Genomic DNA, 18552 nt, shown 5'->3' on the forward strand with positions numbered 1-18552 from the left:
CATGAGATTTTCAGTGAGGTGCATATTAACTGCAGAGATAATAATGTTTCTATATGTTAATAATTTTAGATGGCAAACACTTGAGCTATTTTGCAGCCACATGGGAGGAATCATTTACATCTTTAAAGGCTTATTTTACCATTAACCCCTTCATTTGAGTACAGTGGATAGCCATATGTAAAGTATTTATTTTTTTTTACATTAGTACTAATAGCAAGTATTTTAGACCCACTTGTGTGAAAAGATTAAAAGCCACAGCATTAGGCATGCACCAACATTTCTGAGATTAATCCTTGTTAGACCACCCTAACAGGAACATATAACTTGATTTTCTATTTATTGATCAGATGCCTCCTGGTTCTTTTATCATGTGAAATGAAACTCCACAGAGACAATAGTATATTGCATTAATATGCTGAATTTAAAAATGCAACACCATATTAAGTTGGTCTATTTTGCCCTTTCTACTTTTAATACCACTTAATATCAATACAGGGCATAAGGGGATCCGTGGAAATAGGATACATCCTAAATATTTGTCATTATGTCCCAGATTACACATGAGCCATTCATGCATCTTCTAGTCATAAACTAATGCTTGAAGGTTATGTTAACAATAAAGTTATGAGAATATTTTCTAACGCAGTCCTTGCAACATGAGGAGTGATGAATGTTTATGAAAGAATGAATGAATGAATCAGAATACCTTTTACTACAACTAACACCTGTGTAGTAACTGTTAAGTACCACGAGCACTACTTCTAGGTTTGCTTATATTATCTCATTTAATCATTACAAAAAATCCTAATCTCAGTGCTATTAAGGATCTTATTCTTGCTTGGCAGATGAAAAAATCTGTAGTAAAAGGTGGTAAGCTAACTTGCTGGAAAGTAGCAGAGTCAGGACTCAAACTTAGGTTCTGGCTTGGATTTGTCTAGCACAGTACATGATGCATTGTGAATGTTTGAAAACTGCTGTGATGATGTGGAATTGGAAATGTTATCTGATGTATAGAAAAAGTTATTTAATACTAATTATAGAATTTTCAAATTGCAGTTGCATGGATTGCCCCTGTAACCTCCTAGAACACCTTATATTTACTTGATTTTCAACAATAAGACATTTTATTTTTTCTGTATATAGAAAAATAAGATTTGTGCATTTTTGTATAAACTCACTGATACGGTTTATCACCCAAATGAAATTCTCTGTCCCCACCCAACTCTCATCTTATAGCTCCCATAATTCCCACGTGTTGTGGGAGGAACCTGGTGGGAAATGATTGAATCATGGGGGCAGGTCTTTCCTGTGTTGTTCTCGTGATAGTAAATGGGTCTCACCAAATCTGATGGTTTTAAAAGCAAGAGTTTCTCTGCACAGCCTCTCTTTTTGCCTGCTGCCTTCCATGTAAGATGTGACTTGCTCCTCCTTGCCTTCTGGCATGATTGTGAGGCCTTCCCAGCCACATGGTACTATAAGTCCAATAAATCTCTTTCTTTTGTAATTTGCCCTGTCTCTGGTATGTCTTTATCAGCAGTGTGAAAATGGATGAATACATCTATTATCATATGTATGTTTGTGCATACATACACAGACACACACACACACATATATATATACACACACAAACACACCGATATATAGTTACAAATAGAGATATGAAACTAAAACTGGTAATGTCTTTCCTCTTTCTGACATCACGGTTACTTTGCATTTTAAAGCTCCCCAGATGTATCAATGTACTTGGATATATGTATTTTGTAAGCAGCTAATCATGATTTGAGCAAACAATGAATTCTTTAATTGCTTAAAAATAGGATTTTCACATGAAGAATTTGGACAAAAAATTGTAATCTTTATAGAGAAATCTGAAATCTGAGATACAAAAATCTGATTCCATCTGAAATCATGTACTGAAACCACTATGGAGTCTGTTTCTGTAGTTAGTTGATCATATGTCCACGAAGATAGCTTTGCTTTTTAACCCATCGTGTACACATTTTTCAGTATTTAGTTCTGTCAATAGAGGACCTGGAAGCAGTGAGGGTAAATGAGGAGGAATGATAGTTTAGATGTGTTCTTTCCTGAAATGCCAGTTGAATTAAATCTTTCATTCCCACTGCAAACATGCAAATCTATAATCTCCTTTCAAGATGAATCCAGAATCAGGAGTCTGCACTCTTTTATTCTTGGTCAGGAGATTAAAATTGATCACAGGTCACACAAGGGAGTCGGCTGTAGTATCACAGCTCAATGTGGTTAACGAGGACAGCACTTGCCTTCTGTTCTCCTTAACCATGCACTTACAAGTTACAAATATTATTGATTCCAGGGGTTATCCGAGGGTATAGGGGGTGGTGTGACTTGACAATATTTTGCTGTTTTTAAGGGATAAGAACTATGAGGCCTGATAACATCTGGGACAGGTATAGTTTAAATTTGTCAAATGAAGATTTATACTTTTTTGAGCTGGCAAAATCCTTCATGTAGAAATAATGAATGAAAATTTGATAGTTGATTTAACATAGGTCAGATGACTTGCAGTGAAAGAAGAAAAATAACACTTTAATTATTACCTCTTTCTCAAAATGAATTGATTTTTGTCATTGTAGATCTGTGCTTTAAACAAATGAGTAGTGCTTAGAAGATACTTTTACAAGATGCCATTTAAGTTTAAGTGGGTGTGGTTTACCTAAAATCATTCCAAAATGTAGTGTAGGTGGGATGATAGGTAAGTAATTACCTACTAATCTTTAAACCATATTTTTTTTCTTTCTTATGAATAAAATAGCTATATTAACATTTAAAACCGCGTGGCATTGTATGCCAAATTTTCAGACTAGGTTAAGCCTCCTTTTTTCTCTCTCTAACAATAAAGATTAAATGCTGCCCTAAAGTATATTTTATGAAATGATGGAAGAAACAATGTATTTAACAGTTTTCGGTATTTTAAATCTGTCTTTGCCACTTGTCTGTGAGATTATAGAAAGCTTTTTTTACTGCCTTGAACCTCAGTTTGTCATCTGTAAATGAGCATAAGGATACCTAGTCCATAGTGTTTTTGTGGGGCTCAAGTATATAAGAAATATTTTTAAGTAATAAATCACTTTACAAACGCAAAGTTTTAAAATATTTATTATTACTGAGCTTGTATAATGTTGAGCCTATATTTAAGACAGTTAGTGGTGAAAGACCTTCTGAATTAGATTCTCTCTCTTTTTCTTTATCTTCTGTAGAATACATTGACAAAACAGCAAGTGAGGGTTTCAAAAGAGTCTAGATTGTGGCTGGAATGTAAACTGATTGAACTAGACTTCATTGCCGGTAGTGGCCCTTTATACAGCCTGGTCTAAGAGGATGAATCACATGGCGTAGCATTAGAATGTGCCTTCTTTAAAAAATATAAACGTATTTACAAATGATTAAAAATGGCCCTAAAACCATATGTCATCATAGAAATTACCTATTCAGACACTGAAAAGAAAGTATCAAAGCAGACTGCTCAGTTTATTAAACCAAAGGCATTTGGAAAGTAATTCATTATTTTACATTGACTTTAAAAATGTGAGATTTTTATTGATTCTGTCAAAATGTATGCTCTCTATACTATCATTAGAGTGGTTCAGATGTTAGTATAATTCGTGAATTGGTATGTATTATATAGTTTACAGTGAACTTAAATAGTTTCTAAACAGCAACTGAGAATTTCTATTTGATCTCCCTAATTAATCCACCATGAACTGTTGCTATAGATTCTTCACCTAGTAGTGGGATAAATGAAAACATGACTGTTTGCCAATTGCACATTAGTATACATTTATATGTGTATTATTAAATCTATATTAAATGCATATTAATGTACATTTTAATATGCTCCAATTAAAATGAAAATAATTTTCATTATTATTAAATTTCTCATATCTATCTACATGCTTCATAATTCAAGAGCACTTAAAACAGGTCAGGTGAGGAAGCACTAAACATTTCATTTCACAGGTGAGGAAACTAAGGCACAGGGAAGTAAGCTAATTTGCCATACATCACAAAGCTAGTAGGTAAGGAAACCGAGAGCAAACCTAGGTGTCACTACCTTACCCATATATTTCTACTGTCTAGGAGTCTTTATTTGGTTTTGGTTTCAGAGGTCAGAAAATCTGTGGTAGGGTGAACCAGACGTGAATGCACCCTTCTGTGGGATTTCCAAACCCACTAGTAGAAAAACAACACCTCCATTATTCAGGGCTTTAGTTTTGATGTATTTGTTTAAGATTGTAAGAGAATATTTTCTAAATGTAGTTTTTAATCAAACAAATATTATACAAATTAAGTTATGTCCCTTTTATATTATTTACTCAGAATGTAACTGATGTGCAGTTGCCATTACTGACTTAATTTTTACTTCTTGAGAAAGCGCTCCAGTGCGAATATATTCTCCATTATACTGATTCCTGGGATTTCATGTGATGTATTCTCCCTCTGGCCAATTCATTCTTTTCATACTTGTCCAACATTGCCACTAGAATACTTCCCCATGTGGCTATTATAGAGTTTTCCCCTTTCTTCTTCTGAGTTGGCTCATTTAAATAGATTCTAATAGTTACAATATATGTATTTGTGTTTTGTTGCTTTTGTTCTGTTTAATATTCTCTTTCAATAAATCTTTTTTGTTTATATTATTTCTAAAATTAATTGTAGGCTAGTGGCCATCTATTGTACTGAAAAATCAAGAAAGATGACTCCTAAAATCAAAAGTGTTCTTTTGAACACTGTTTGTGCTTTACAGTGTACATAGTGTTATATGCTGTATAATGTTTTAAATTTTTGCATCCAGTTTTCTTCTGTGATAACAAGAAAGTTTGAGCTGATACCTCTCTTTTTTTGACTTCCAGCATACGGCTTTTTCCTACCCCTCCTCCTGACTGATTGGTCCTTCTTCAATATCTCCTTTAGCTTCCTTTTCTCTTTCCTTCCTTAAGGTATGTGTGTTATTTTGTGCTCCCCTCTTGGCCTTCTCTTCTGATTATTGTATACACTCTCCCTGGATTAATGCTCATTAGCATCTCTGACTCCCAGCACCATTTTTTTTGCTAATAATTTTCAAATCTGTTTATCTAGACGGGATTTCCCTCCTGAGCTTCAGATGTTTGTTCCACACTCTATTAAATATGTCCAAAAAGGAACAACACTCTTCCCTTAGAATCTGCCCCTCTTCCACTATACTGAATCACAGTGCAGTAGGAAGAAGGACATGTAATAAAAAAAAATTAGAATGGAGCAAGACATGTGCTATGAGAGAAGGATGTATAGGCTATTGAAATACAACAGAAAGCTGAGACTCAGCTTTGACCTTGCCATTTATAACCACAAGGGACCAAATCCTATGAAGTTAATTCCTAAATATATTGAGATTATGTTTTTATTCTTCTGCATCCCCACTGTCAGTATCTTAGTATAAGTGCTATTTTTTCTCATTTAAGTTACTGTAATAGGAGAAGAGAATGAAAACATACCTCTAGGGAATCTGGAGGCACAGTTTTGAATGCCATATATAGAATTTCTTTGAAGTATTAAAATTTCATTCAAAATTTGCATTTCATTTTTCAGTCTCTCTACATTTGTCGTAATATGAACACTATAATTTAAGTTACTTATTTTTGAGTGAAATTGTTGCCCCAGGAGGGTAAGCTGTGTTTATACTAAGCTATGGATACCCCCTGCAATGCCATGTTAGTGGAGGTTACTAGTAATCCTGGTTAAGAAGAAGAAGAGAAGTTTTCCTTTCTTATCTGGATTTATGCAGTATCCCCTTATATCCACCTTCTTCCATTCTTATTTTCTGCAAATTATTTCTATATACGACTACCAATTTGTCCTTACTAATATACAAAGCTGATTATATCATTTCCTAAAATGTTTCCTCAGTGTAAAATCCAAACATCCTGGTGTGACTTGAATGACCCCTCATAGTTTGGACCCTGCCTATTTGTTAAATTTCGCATTTTGCTTCTTCCTGTCTCCTCCTATCTACTCCTCTCATCATACCCCAGTTGTTGTCAGATTGAACTCATACCCCATCATGCCCTTGTATATGAAGCTTATACTCCCCCTTTTTCTATGACTGGAAACATTAATCTTTTAAGACTCAGCTTTAGAATGTTGTCTCCAGTCCAGGTGAAGTGCCTTTGTAACTGCTCCTGTGGTAACCTATGCATCCTTCTCTCATAGCAGGTGTCTTGCTCTATTCTAAATTTTTTTATTACATGTCCTTCTTCCTACTACCCCAGAAGCTATTTATCTATATATTCCCAGCACCTAATATGGTGTTTAGCAAATAGTAGGTACTCATCTATGTATCCTCATCACCTAATATGGTGTTTAGCACATAGTAGGCATTCAGTAAATATTAATGAATAAGTGGTTAAATTAATACCTAGGACTTGTATTTCCAACTGATTGTCCTCATGATTCTTAAAACATCAAGCTGGTTTCCAAATCCAAAAGTTGAATACGATAGACTATTTTAAAATAATTTTATGCAACAAAAATTTCAGAACTAGATATATAATGATTATACAATGAAACTGCCAAGTTTTGTATGCTTAATCACCGATACTCAAGGTAATTTCAGTTGGGACTAAATGTTTTAAAGTGTCCATAGTTTTCATTGTTGTTAAAGTTTTTTTTATGATGTTTTATATAATAATTGTGTTAAATATCAAGGAAGAAAAAATATCAAGAAAGGTATGCATATGAAAATAATAGATTTTTTAAGTTTTAAGTACATCAAGATCAGTTCATCTATTAACATTTTCCATATGCCAGTCAGTATGCTAAGCAATTATCATACTATTGAGATATATTATCTCATTTAATATCCCAGCAAAGCAGATTTTATAGTTGAGACTGAGACTTAAAATTTAAATAATTGTGATTATGCAAGGTTAAACAGCTAGTATTTATAGTGAAGTAGTATATTAGTTGGTTCTCATGCTGCTATGAAGAAATATCCAAGACTGGATAATTTATAAAGGATAGAGGTTTAATTGACTCACAGTTCCACATTGCTGGGGAGGCCTCAGGAAACTTACAGTATGGCAGAAGGCAAAGGAGAAGCAAGCACCTTACTCACAGGGTAGCAGGACGGAGTGAGTGCCAGCAGGGGAAATCACAGATGCTTATAAAACCATCAGATCTCATGAGAACTCATTCACTATCATGAGAACAGCATGGGGGAAATCACCCCCATGATTCAGTTACCTCCCACCAGCTCCCTCCCACAACATGTGAGAATTATGGGGATTACAGAGATTACAATTCAAGATGAGATTTGGGTGGGGATACAGTCAAACCATATCACATATCGATATGAACATAAGGATGTCTGATGTTAAAAACTATTGCTTCCCCTTACACTGGACCCAATATTCTTACAAATTCTTTTATAAACAGGTATTCTTTCTTTTATGAACAGGTGTGTAGTGATTGTTAGATGTGGAAAATTGCAGTGCATTTGGCATTTTCAACCATAGTCTGTACACTTGAAAAGACATTTGGATATGGTATAGTGTAATTGATTTAATGCTAGAGTGGGGAAATGTGATTTTTTAATTATTTTTGAGTCACAGGATCCTAGGAGAATGTCATGAAAAGTGTGAGCCCTCTGTACACAATAAAATGCATACTTATAAAGGGTACTCTGTTTTAATATAGTCTTGGAGTCTGTAAAAAACACAGACAAGGCCCAGAACTCCATTTTTAGATGATTTACCTATTTTATGGATGAAGAAACTGAGGTGCAAAAAGGTCAAACATGTTTCTGGAATTGTTGACCAAGCGCATCCATCAAGAATGCCCTTTAGAAGGTGATTTTCTTGTGGAATTTTCTGAATTCCTGAAAAGTACTGTGATTTTAAGTCTCAGCAATATGACAGTAATACTAAATATATTCCAAGTATATTTATGCATGAAAATGATTTCATATTTTCTAATATCTAACATATTTCTTGTAAAAATCTATCGAGAACAGTAATTTTTTGGAAAACTTATAAAATTACAGTAATGACTTAGAGTAAAATAAAATAAATTTGCACAGAAGTTTATCATTTAAAGAAGAAAATGCAGAATTAAAATGAAATAACACTGATCGGTGAATATTATCACAAGATAAAATAATTATATGGTAGCACGACAAATTTCTATGTGAATTACATTTTCTACCTATAAAATTATTTCAGTATGACAGAGCTATTTTATGCTTACTTGTCCACGTAACAGTTCTATAAGGAGATATGGTTTTGTAGCTTCTCATTTTAAAGATGAGGAAACTGAGGCTTAAAGTTTAATTATTTATGCTTGGATTTATAGCTATATAAGTAACAGAGCCAAGAGCTCATTAGAGAGATCATATCCTTCTGAACTGAGCAGCTCTCCATCGTTTCACATATATGCCTGGAGAAATCACATAGATGCAGAAAACAAGTTCCAGCAGCTAAGAGAGTCACAAGCGCGTTTGCTACATGTTCTTTATTTTAAAGCCTGCCACTTGCTTCCTCAGTCTTGCATTGTTTCACTTTGCAGAGCTCTGAAGGCCAGAGCATACATGAGTAATTCAGAACGATTCTTAGCTTTCATTTCCGTTTTAATCCATGACTCTAACTCATACATTGTGTTTCACCTCATTTTTTTCCAGTACTATAGCAAAGGCTAGTTTACTTCAAAGGAAACTGTTTAAATGCCATTATCAAAATGCATGGTATGTTAACAATTATTACATAAAGTTTTTCAAATACAGAATATTTCAGTCTCACAATATGATTGTATAATTTGCTAGAACAGTTACTGATAAAGGGGTTATCAGTGCCTGTGTTTAAGAATTTACCTGAGTAAAAAATGTAAAAGTACAATTTTTAAAAACACCTTCCAGAAAGTAACTAATACAATACAATGAATGTGAGTTATATTTACTGGTGATTAACACTTAATAATACTTTTGATATTACATTTTTAAAGGGGTCTTCTTCCTTCTACGGAATGTGTGTTTATTGTGGCAGCTTTAATGCTGTTTCCTACTGTGCAGTTCAATAGAGTATGTTTTTAGGTGGTTGGTTGAGGGTTTTTTTCCGTTATGTATGTCGATGGAGATAAGTGTTTTAATTACTTTTTTAATGTCTGTGCTTTTGTATTTTTCTCCTCTCCTTCCTTTTATTTCCTGCTGTTGAGATTACTGCCTCATCTCCACAGCAGGTGGCTGTTGCAAATTTGTTTTCTTTGTAAGCCTGGAAGATTTATTTTGTAATATAACTGTTCCTTTTTAGTATTTTATTATTAATGATTTCTTTACTTTGGGATATAGTGTACTTACACAGTCCTAAACAGTAATTTCCTAACACTATCTAAGAACTCCAATCATTAAGAAAAAAAATCTTTGCCTGAGGCGTATTGTTTGAGATTTTTGCTTACCCTTACTTCACAATGTGGGGATTAAAATTTAAGGAAATTGTTTTATAGCAAAAGCCAAATGAGAAAAAGAAACAGAGAAAATAGAAGGGAGGGAAATAAAGAAAAGGAGAAGAGAAAAGGCTCAAGAGACAAAGTATACTTTAATAAATAATACCATAAAGCAGAGTAATGAGGATAATTTTATGGCTGAAATATGAAGTTACATTAACATCTTTTCTAGAAATGTTTTAACTAAACCAAATGCTTATATTAAAGTATAATTTCAATTATTACAATAACTTCTACTAATTATAAGCAAATTGCAATATTATAAAATAATAATGAAGAAAAAAGTACTTCTTTTTTTTTGTCCAAAGGGTTTGTTGTTCTCATTGTGTCATAATGTCCTATAGATAGAAGAAAAGATGCAACAGATCCTAATACAGACATGATCTGTTATAAAAGTACAATATACTCAAGGATATTTTATCCATCTCTGTAAAGAAAGCCATAATTTTGTTAAACAAAATAAAATCTATGTATTTCTTCCAAATGTATAAAGGAAGTAAAAAGTATGAGACCAAAAATGCATGGTGAACCCATATTCTCATTATGTTTATATTAAATCACTGGACATTTATTACAGATAAAAAATCCTCTATAAGAATTTCAACCACTCAAATTCAATTCATTTCATATGTGTACTTGTACTTCTTAATACATTCATTGCTTTGTTATAAAGAATATGTTCACATCCTTTCTCACCTGTAGATATTCTAAATTGAAGTCTGATAGTAAGTTCTAACATGAAGTTAGATGAAGTAATTACATTGGCACGATAGAATTTGTGTATTTTCTACATGAAGTATAGAAGCCAATTGAAATACTATAACTTCATAAAAATTCTTTGGTTGTTTTATTCTCTTTTCTAGTGCTTTTTAAAATTGTACTGTTTTATACATTAAATACAAAGAGAAATTCAGCATGTATCAGATTTTCAAAATGATATAATAATACTCAGTAATCCACTTGGTTCTGGACTTATTGTTATGTGCTGGTTTACAAAAAAATCTTGTGTAATGGGAAAAAATATTATTTAAATGGTGTCTCCATTCATAACATTTTTTAAAATCTTCTTGTTATTCTCTAACCAATTGGGTGATACACACAATTAATGTGTGTGGTCACATTTAGAGAAAGAGTATAGACAGCAGTTATATGAAACAGATGTTTAATGGGGATTTCAAAAATCAATGAAATGAATATTATTGTGATGCATGGTGATCTAATTTCATATGTGTTATATTGAATCACTCCATTTTTTTCTGAATTCTCTCTGAACACTCAGTAGTAAACGCATTTACAGCAGCACATCGGGAAGAAAATGGGGAGTTTTATTGAGAAAAGAACCACAATAGGCCATCATTGATCTATTCTCTTTCTCATCAATATATAGATCCTAGAATGATAACCCATATGGCACTATTGTCCCTTAGAAATAAGACATAAATCCTTTGAGTGATCTTTAAGTGACAGATGAAACACTTTATAATCCATTGTGGAATTGCGACATGCTTAGTTAGACATTTGAAAGGAATATTTTACTTCCATATTGTAATCTCAACTGCTTGGGCTTGAATCAGGAATAGCTTATCTTCTCTAATACATATATAAACATATATATATACATAGATGCATATATTTATGATTTTCTACCTACTTTTACACATCCTGTATACAGCCACCCAAATGGCTTATGATTAATTTGCAGTATCTTCTTTATTTGAAAGTGTTTATTATGAATCTCTTTATCATGTAAGCCTTTTCCCCCATAGTTTTTATATTTTACCGAAGACAGTAATAATGACTTACATTTTAATGTTATTTTAGATTTACCAGCATGCTTTATGTGCACTTTTCTACCTAATTTTCAGAAGAACCCTGTATAGTAAGCAGAGTTGTCTGCATTCTAAAATCAAGGAGTTTGAAAGCCACAGGATTAAGCAATTTTATTCAATTACAGTTAGAAAATGGAAATAATGAGATTAGAACCCAGTTCTTTAGACCCTAGGTCAATGCTGTCTGAGACATGATTTTGTTCTTAATGCTCCAATTTGAATGACACTTTGAACAGGAGTGGGCTTTATCTTGCTGTTAATACTTTCCTTGTTTTGATGCACATGTAGCTGGAGTTCATTGTAGTCTATAGAATGAATGAAGTTAGAATAATACTCTTATGTGGCTACATCCTTCCATTTTAGCCAAAGATGCTACGTTTCGTGGACTGTGATACTACCTATCCAATACTGACCACTTAAATGTGTAATAATATAAACTGTGTATGTCATGGATTAGATGATCATTTAACTTATATCTACTCAAACGTATCATTTCATTAAGTCAAACAAAGGCTTTAAGGAAGCAAGTGAAAATTAAAGGAAACATTTATTTTACAGCTATGCAAAGAGCTTTATATACATGTTTTTTGTGTTAATTCTCCCAACAGTCCTATGATGAGGAAGCTGTTGCCCAGAAAGTGTAATTTATTTGGCCAAGGTCATAATGGCTAGTAAGTGCTAGAACTAGAATTCTAATGCAGGAAGTCTGACTTCAGAGTTTTCAGTCTTATCCAGTATACTGTTTACAAATAATTGTACAAATAGGTCAGTCGGCCTTAAGATATTTTATAAGATGTAATAAACAAAAATAAAGACAAAAGTTGTTACATGGATTTTTCTTTTACTAAGACAGAGGGGGAAGTTAGCCTGGTTTATTCCATAAATACATGTTTAATCTGTATATTTTAATACTGTCCCTAATGCAGCACCATTTCCCAAGCCAGCATTAGAAAATAAGGACTGAGTAACATAACATGTGAGATCTCACATACAAAAGTACTTTGGAAGGTGAAAAACTTACGGTTTTTGCCATCAGCTACATTTTGCTGATCTCATCCAGAAAACTTGAGAGTAGTGACACAATCAGTGTTGTTTTATTTGTCTACCAAAGTCTTATTGAAAAAGCACCTGTGTGAAATAATAAGAATTGGTGTTCCTATAAAGTTCAGTATACTAGAGCATTGTCCATTTGTTTTTGTTTTTTTTGAGACAGAGTCTCACTCTGTCACCCAGGCTGGAGTGCAGTGGTGCGATCTCAGCTCACTGCAACCTCTGCCTCCCAGGTGCAGCGATTCTTGTGCCTCAGCCTCTGGAATAGCTGGGATTACAGGCATGAGCCAGCACGCCCGCCTAATTTTTTTTTTTTTTTTTTTTTTTTTTTTTTTTTTTTTGTAGAGATGGGTTTTCGTCATGTTGGTCAGGCTGATCTCAAATTCCTGACTTCAAGTGATCCACCCACCTTGGCCTCACAAAGTGCTGGGATTACAGGCAGAAGCCACCGTGACTGGCCAGCATCACCCATTTCTGTGAGCCACAGCCTTTGGCCAGGGACCTGAGGTAGTTTCTCTGTGGTCTGTGCTATCTTCTTCACACCTGGGATTTGTGAGTCTATCTCCAAAGATGACTGTCTTTCTCATGATGGCTTAGCTGTCATTCAGGTGAATCCTTTCAAGAACAGGAAGCATCACACAAATGCTTGCATCATTCAGTTAACACTAAACAAGTGGCTTGGTGAAGTAACACAAGCAAACATTACAGAATCTGAGTAATTCTTAAACATACCCTACCATAGCTATGAAAGCAAAGCCTTAAAAGCTTTTTTTTTTCTCTTTTATTACTTCCTAGATTTTAATATGTAACAGAACATCTAATATCTTGTTCATGTTAACTGAAGTTGTGCAAAACTTTATGTGAGCACAAGGAAAGAATTTACTATATATACTGCTGTTATTTATTCTGTAGTTGTTCCAGAGGCAGGTGCTTTGGCAACAAAGCAAGGATACACATTTCAAAGAATATCAAATAGTGAAAAATAACCAGGATATACCCAAGAGGAATTCACTTAAGAAGGAAAACATTTCAGAAAGGGATTGTACTGGAGAAAATAATCACAAAACAAAAATGCCGACAAGAGAAGCAGCCAGTCCTTTCTCTGTCACTAGATTGGAACCTGGCTGCAGACACATCCTGTGAGGTATGCATATCTGCAGCCTTGTAGAGAAACTTAATACATACATGTTGAATGATTACTTTAGATAGGACTGGTTATGTAGCTTCACATTATAACCTGGCCTAGTTATAACCTTACACATGAAAAAGGCAGCCATTTTGAACTCATAACATAGACTCTACAACCAGTGTCCATGTTAGAAATTGGCGCTGCTGCTTACATGTTCTGTGATCCTTCAGTGAGTTACTTAATCCCTATATGCCTCAATTTCCTCATATTTAAAATGTGGATAATAACATCAGTTGTCTCATACAATTATTTTGAGAATTAAAATGAGTTATATAATAATCACCTGGGGGCCAGGCATTTAGAGTAGTGTCTGTAGTCAATAAAAGTTAATTTAAATTTTCTGTAACATAAGCAGGATCCTTCCCTCCTTCCTTCGTTCCTCCCTCCCTCCCTCCTTCCCTCCCTCCGTCCCTTCTTTTTCAGAGAACGTGAAAATCACCATTTAAAAATACTTCTTAAGGAGGTGTTCCTTTGTATAAATGCATGCTAAAACACCAAAAACTTCAATAACTATTCTAAAGAAACAAACTATCCGGCCTCCTTGAAAGACAAAGACTATACATATCTACTACGCTGAACTGTTTTGTTTGTCAAATCTTTGTCAATTCATCTTTATTCATAAACTCTCTTTTTCACACTGAAAGGTGAATTAAAAAGTCATTTCAGTGTCATTTTGAAATCATCCTAGTATAGACACATACCTTATTTATTAATATGCGACCTACTCTCAGAGAAGTCTTCCTTTGATAGATGACTATTTGCAAGTTTCATTTTCTTTCATATTTCACTTAAGGTTGCCTCATTTTTCTTTCTTTGTGGAACTTGATTTACATATGCTAAGGTTTAATACTTTATTTTTATTTAAGTTTTTATTCTTTCCTTGCCATGCAATATGAAGTATGAAATAATTGATAAATTACAGAATAAACCTATCTTAATATTAATAGTAATGTTTAATGAGTATTCACGATGTGCCAGCTCTCAATTATATGTATGGTTTATCCATATGGATATATTTTTAATATTTTCATAATTTTGTAATATTTTTTAACATTTTTTAAAAATCTCACATCCATGAGAGAAGTAGAATTATTATCTCTGTTTTTAGAAATGAAGTAGTGGAAAATCAGATCAAATTAAGAAACTCAATTTCAGGGTTCTCCAGAAAAACATAATTAGTAGGACGGACAGATGGGTAGATAGAGATGACTTATTTTAGGGAATTGGGCTATTTAATTGTGGGAGCTGGTAAGTCCAACTCCTTAGCGCAGGACAGGAGACTGGAACTCCCAAGTAGGAGCTGATTGTGCAGACTTAAGACAGAATTTCTCCTTCCTCAGGGAAACCACAATTTTGTTCTTAAGGCCTTTTGATTAATTGATTGGATAGGGCCCACCCACATTATTGAGGCAATCTCCTTAAAGTCAAGTGGTTGTAGATATTAATCACATCAACAAAAGGCTTTCCCAGCAACACCTACCTTAGTGTTTGATTGACTAACGGGTGTTATAGCCTAGCCAAGTTGACATCTAACCCTAACCTTCACAGGATTCACAGGAACTTATACAATACCACAGAAGTGGTAAATGAGAGAGGAAGGACTCATAGCAAAGTCTGTCTAGTGACAAAATCCCTGCTTCTGATCATCCCACAGCACTATGATTAGCATAGACTATCAAAGTGTCCACATGGAGACCTTCAGATGCACTGTCCCTGGCCAGAAGGGATGACCTGTCACCCAGGTGGAGGAGGAGGGCTCCGTGGACCTTGAGGCCCTATGTGTGACCTGGGGTGTGGCTAAATAAACTGGAAAGAAAAGGCTAATTATATGTAGCTTATGTATATGTTGGTTTGAATAGTCAAATGTAGACCTAACTTCAGTCTTCTTTTAACAGGTTTCAGAAGGAATCATTTTGTCATTAGAGAGCCTTCAAGAACATATTCAGCTATTTTACCAACCCCATCCCTCCAACCCAGGTTTTCTAAAAGAATCACATAAATGGCCACACATTTATATAATCGTTTCTGTTACTAATATACCTTTTTATGTCATAAAAGGGAGAAACAGTCTTATCCCCATTTCCTTTACAGAGAAGCTGAGGCAAAGGCAGGTGAGGTGGCTCCCCTAACTATGCTACTACATAATGGAAATCATTTTGAAAGCAAAAGGTCTTTTAAAATCATTTATGAGCAAATGTTATGGAAAAGGAGATTCAGGGGGTGCTGGATGGGGAAGAAAAATGTTTTGTTTAATCTGAAGAGACAATGGTGGTTTATTGCTGATTACAGGCAACCCACAGAAACCTTCAGCTTTCAGATCAGATATGGCACCCACCTTATCTCATATAACAAATGTCATCCTTGGGCTATGCTTATTACTCTGTATCTACCAGCAAATGTCCATTGCCCTTCATTTCATTGTAAAATAAACTCCTGCCTCTCTAGAATGACCCATTGGTAGAATGAGTCTTAGTAATAAAATAAAACTACGTGTTTTCCCCTGCATTTATGGAATTGAGATGAATTATTTCTCTACTTGCCTTGGATGGGGTGACTGCTATAAGATTTGCTTCATTTACACTTTGGAAAAAAATTTAGTCTGCTATTTATTTTCCTTTCAAAGTTTTGGTAAGAATTTACTAATTTATAGTTGATATATGTACAATGTAGAAAATTTGGAAAATAAGGAAATAATAAAAATTGGAATATCCTTAATACCACCACTCTAAATGATCTTCTGTTTAGATTACATGGTTTATATTAATACATTTTTTTACAAAATTTGAATTATACTATACAGAGTTTTGAATCCTGCAGGTTTGTTTAAGACTGTATTTTGATTACAGTCTTATACCATATTTCTCAAATATTCGTTCTGTTGTCTTTTTCTTTTATATGGTAAAACTAATTTCTTCATTTACCTGACATTCTGGTACTCTCTCATCTTATTTTCCTCTTTCTGTATTAATCATTTTTGTGCATTAAACCTTTATTTGCATGTGTCAGTATTTTCTTAAGATAGATTTAAGACTATTTTCTAGATATTGAACACCAATGTATATTTCCACCGAAAGAGTATGACAAGTTCCATGTCTACCCTTGGTGTATAGTTTAATTTTCTTAAATATTTTTCTTCTTATAGAGAAGTTACAATTTTATTCTTTTAATTTGCAGTTTAATGACTTAATGGAGTTAATATTTTTAGTGCTTATAGGTGATTTATATTTTTTCTTCTCCCAATTTTTATTATTCTTTATGTTTCCATTGAAAAGCTAATATGTTCCTTACTGATTTTGAGAATTTATACAGTAAAGACATTTAATTATTAAAACATCTTCTTGGTTAATAATTTTCATTTTAATTCATTTATATTTTTGAAATTTAGCAGTGGTTGAATTATTGTGGCAAAATACATTGTTTTTTCCTTTAATTTTTTTCCTTCATTAAAAAAGAAATGATTTTACTTATTCAGGAATTAGATAAATATGTACCCATTTTTAACTTTTTTTATATTTAGTACTTTAATGTAGCTGAAACTGACTTATTTATGATATGAGGCAAGAATATAACCTGATTTTTCCTGTAATGTTATATATGTTAATGTGTGTATATACATATGTTTCCATATATTTATAGGTATACATTAATGTGTGATTTACGATGTGTACTTGGTTATATATTAAAGATATACATGATATACTCTGAGATCCGTTAGACTGTATTATGTACATTTTATATTGATTTGCTTACAGATGTTTTCCTCTAAGAATGACATTATTTCAAAGATTAAAATTTTCTTTTTTGTTTTAATATCTAATAGGAAAAGCCCCTTCTCCTGCTAATGATATTTTATAAATTTGATTACTTAGGTTTGCCAGAGCCCAATAAAGATGCCATCTTCCAAGGCCTGACGCAGGACCAGGGGTTTTACACATCCAAAGACTTTTTGCCACTGGTAGCCAAAGGCAGTAAAGCAGGTATAACATATTGTCTTTTATGCTTAATAGTGAGTATGCTATTTTATTTATTATAAATTAATATCAAAATCAAGCTCAGCAGCACATTGTTCAGCTCTCACACCCAACCTTGCCTAAGACCCAAATGTAAAATTTAAAAAAAAAAAGGCCAGGTATAACAGTTTGCCAGAATCATCTGTTTGTTCATTCTTCCAATAAAGTATCATCGTAAGGAATTTTCAGTATAATATATATGTCTAAACTACATCATAAAAAATTGTTTCAAGGTAAGCCAGTCCTTAACAAACATTGGAAGATGTTTTTCAAAGAAATGGCATGAATCGTCACATATCTTACATGATTTGTATCTACGCAGGCAGAAAGATTGACTGTCTTCTCTTAAACAGTAATTTTATGAAGTTAAAATAAAATACTTTGATAGACACCCTATCACTTTATACACCCCAAGAAGAACCACCTGAATGAAGGTTGTACCTTGCTTTGGCCTGACCAGAGTCATTGTCTTTGGGGAAAATTGTAATATTTTATCCAAAGTCAGATAATCTAAATCCTTCAAACGTATATTTTTAAAGAGGTCTGAGCCACAGCTATTCCTACATTAATTACATGTAGAAATGATACAAACTTTTATGCTTCTCCCAGGACTTAAAACAGTAAGAAACTTTCTATATTAAATTATTCTTCAGAAGTTTACAGCTAAAGATGCATACCCTCTCCACCTTCTCCCTCTCAGTAGAACTGGATGTTTGTATGTCTGAAACCCTTTCTGAGGAAGGTCATAGTGCACCTAGCTTGTATTTGAAAATTACAGAGTGTCCCAAATACAAAATCTTCCAAGCAAAATGATTACACTTATTGAAATTATAGGTTTATTCTATTCTTGGTACCATTTTAAAAATTATAGTAATTTATCTTATGAACAGTTTTATTTAATCTTATTATACACTGCTACCTAACACATAAGGAATACTTGCATTTTACTTTTTTTACAAGGATCTTC

At 33.4% G+C, this 18552-nt stretch overlaps 1 protein-coding gene across 2 annotated transcripts in view; it reads left to right on the forward strand.

Moving 5' to 3' along the window:
* Positions 1 to 18552, forward strand: part of DPYD (dihydropyrimidine dehydrogenase) — an 841965-nt gene that overhangs the window by 310073 nt on the left and 513340 nt on the right. For both annotated transcript variants that reach the window (XM_031002041.3, XM_055373871.2), the window contains one exon: positions 17445 to 17552. In XM_031002041.3, coding sequence (XP_030857901.3) covers positions 17445 to 17552 — 108 coding nt within the window. The remainder of the gene's footprint in view (positions 1 to 17444; positions 17553 to 18552) is intronic.

This window comes from Gorilla gorilla, chromosome 1 (assembly GCF_029281585.2).
Source record: "Gorilla gorilla gorilla isolate KB3781 chromosome 1, NHGRI_mGorGor1-v2.1_pri, whole genome shotgun sequence".
NCBI lineage: Eukaryota > Metazoa > Chordata > Mammalia > Primates > Hominidae > Gorilla > Gorilla gorilla.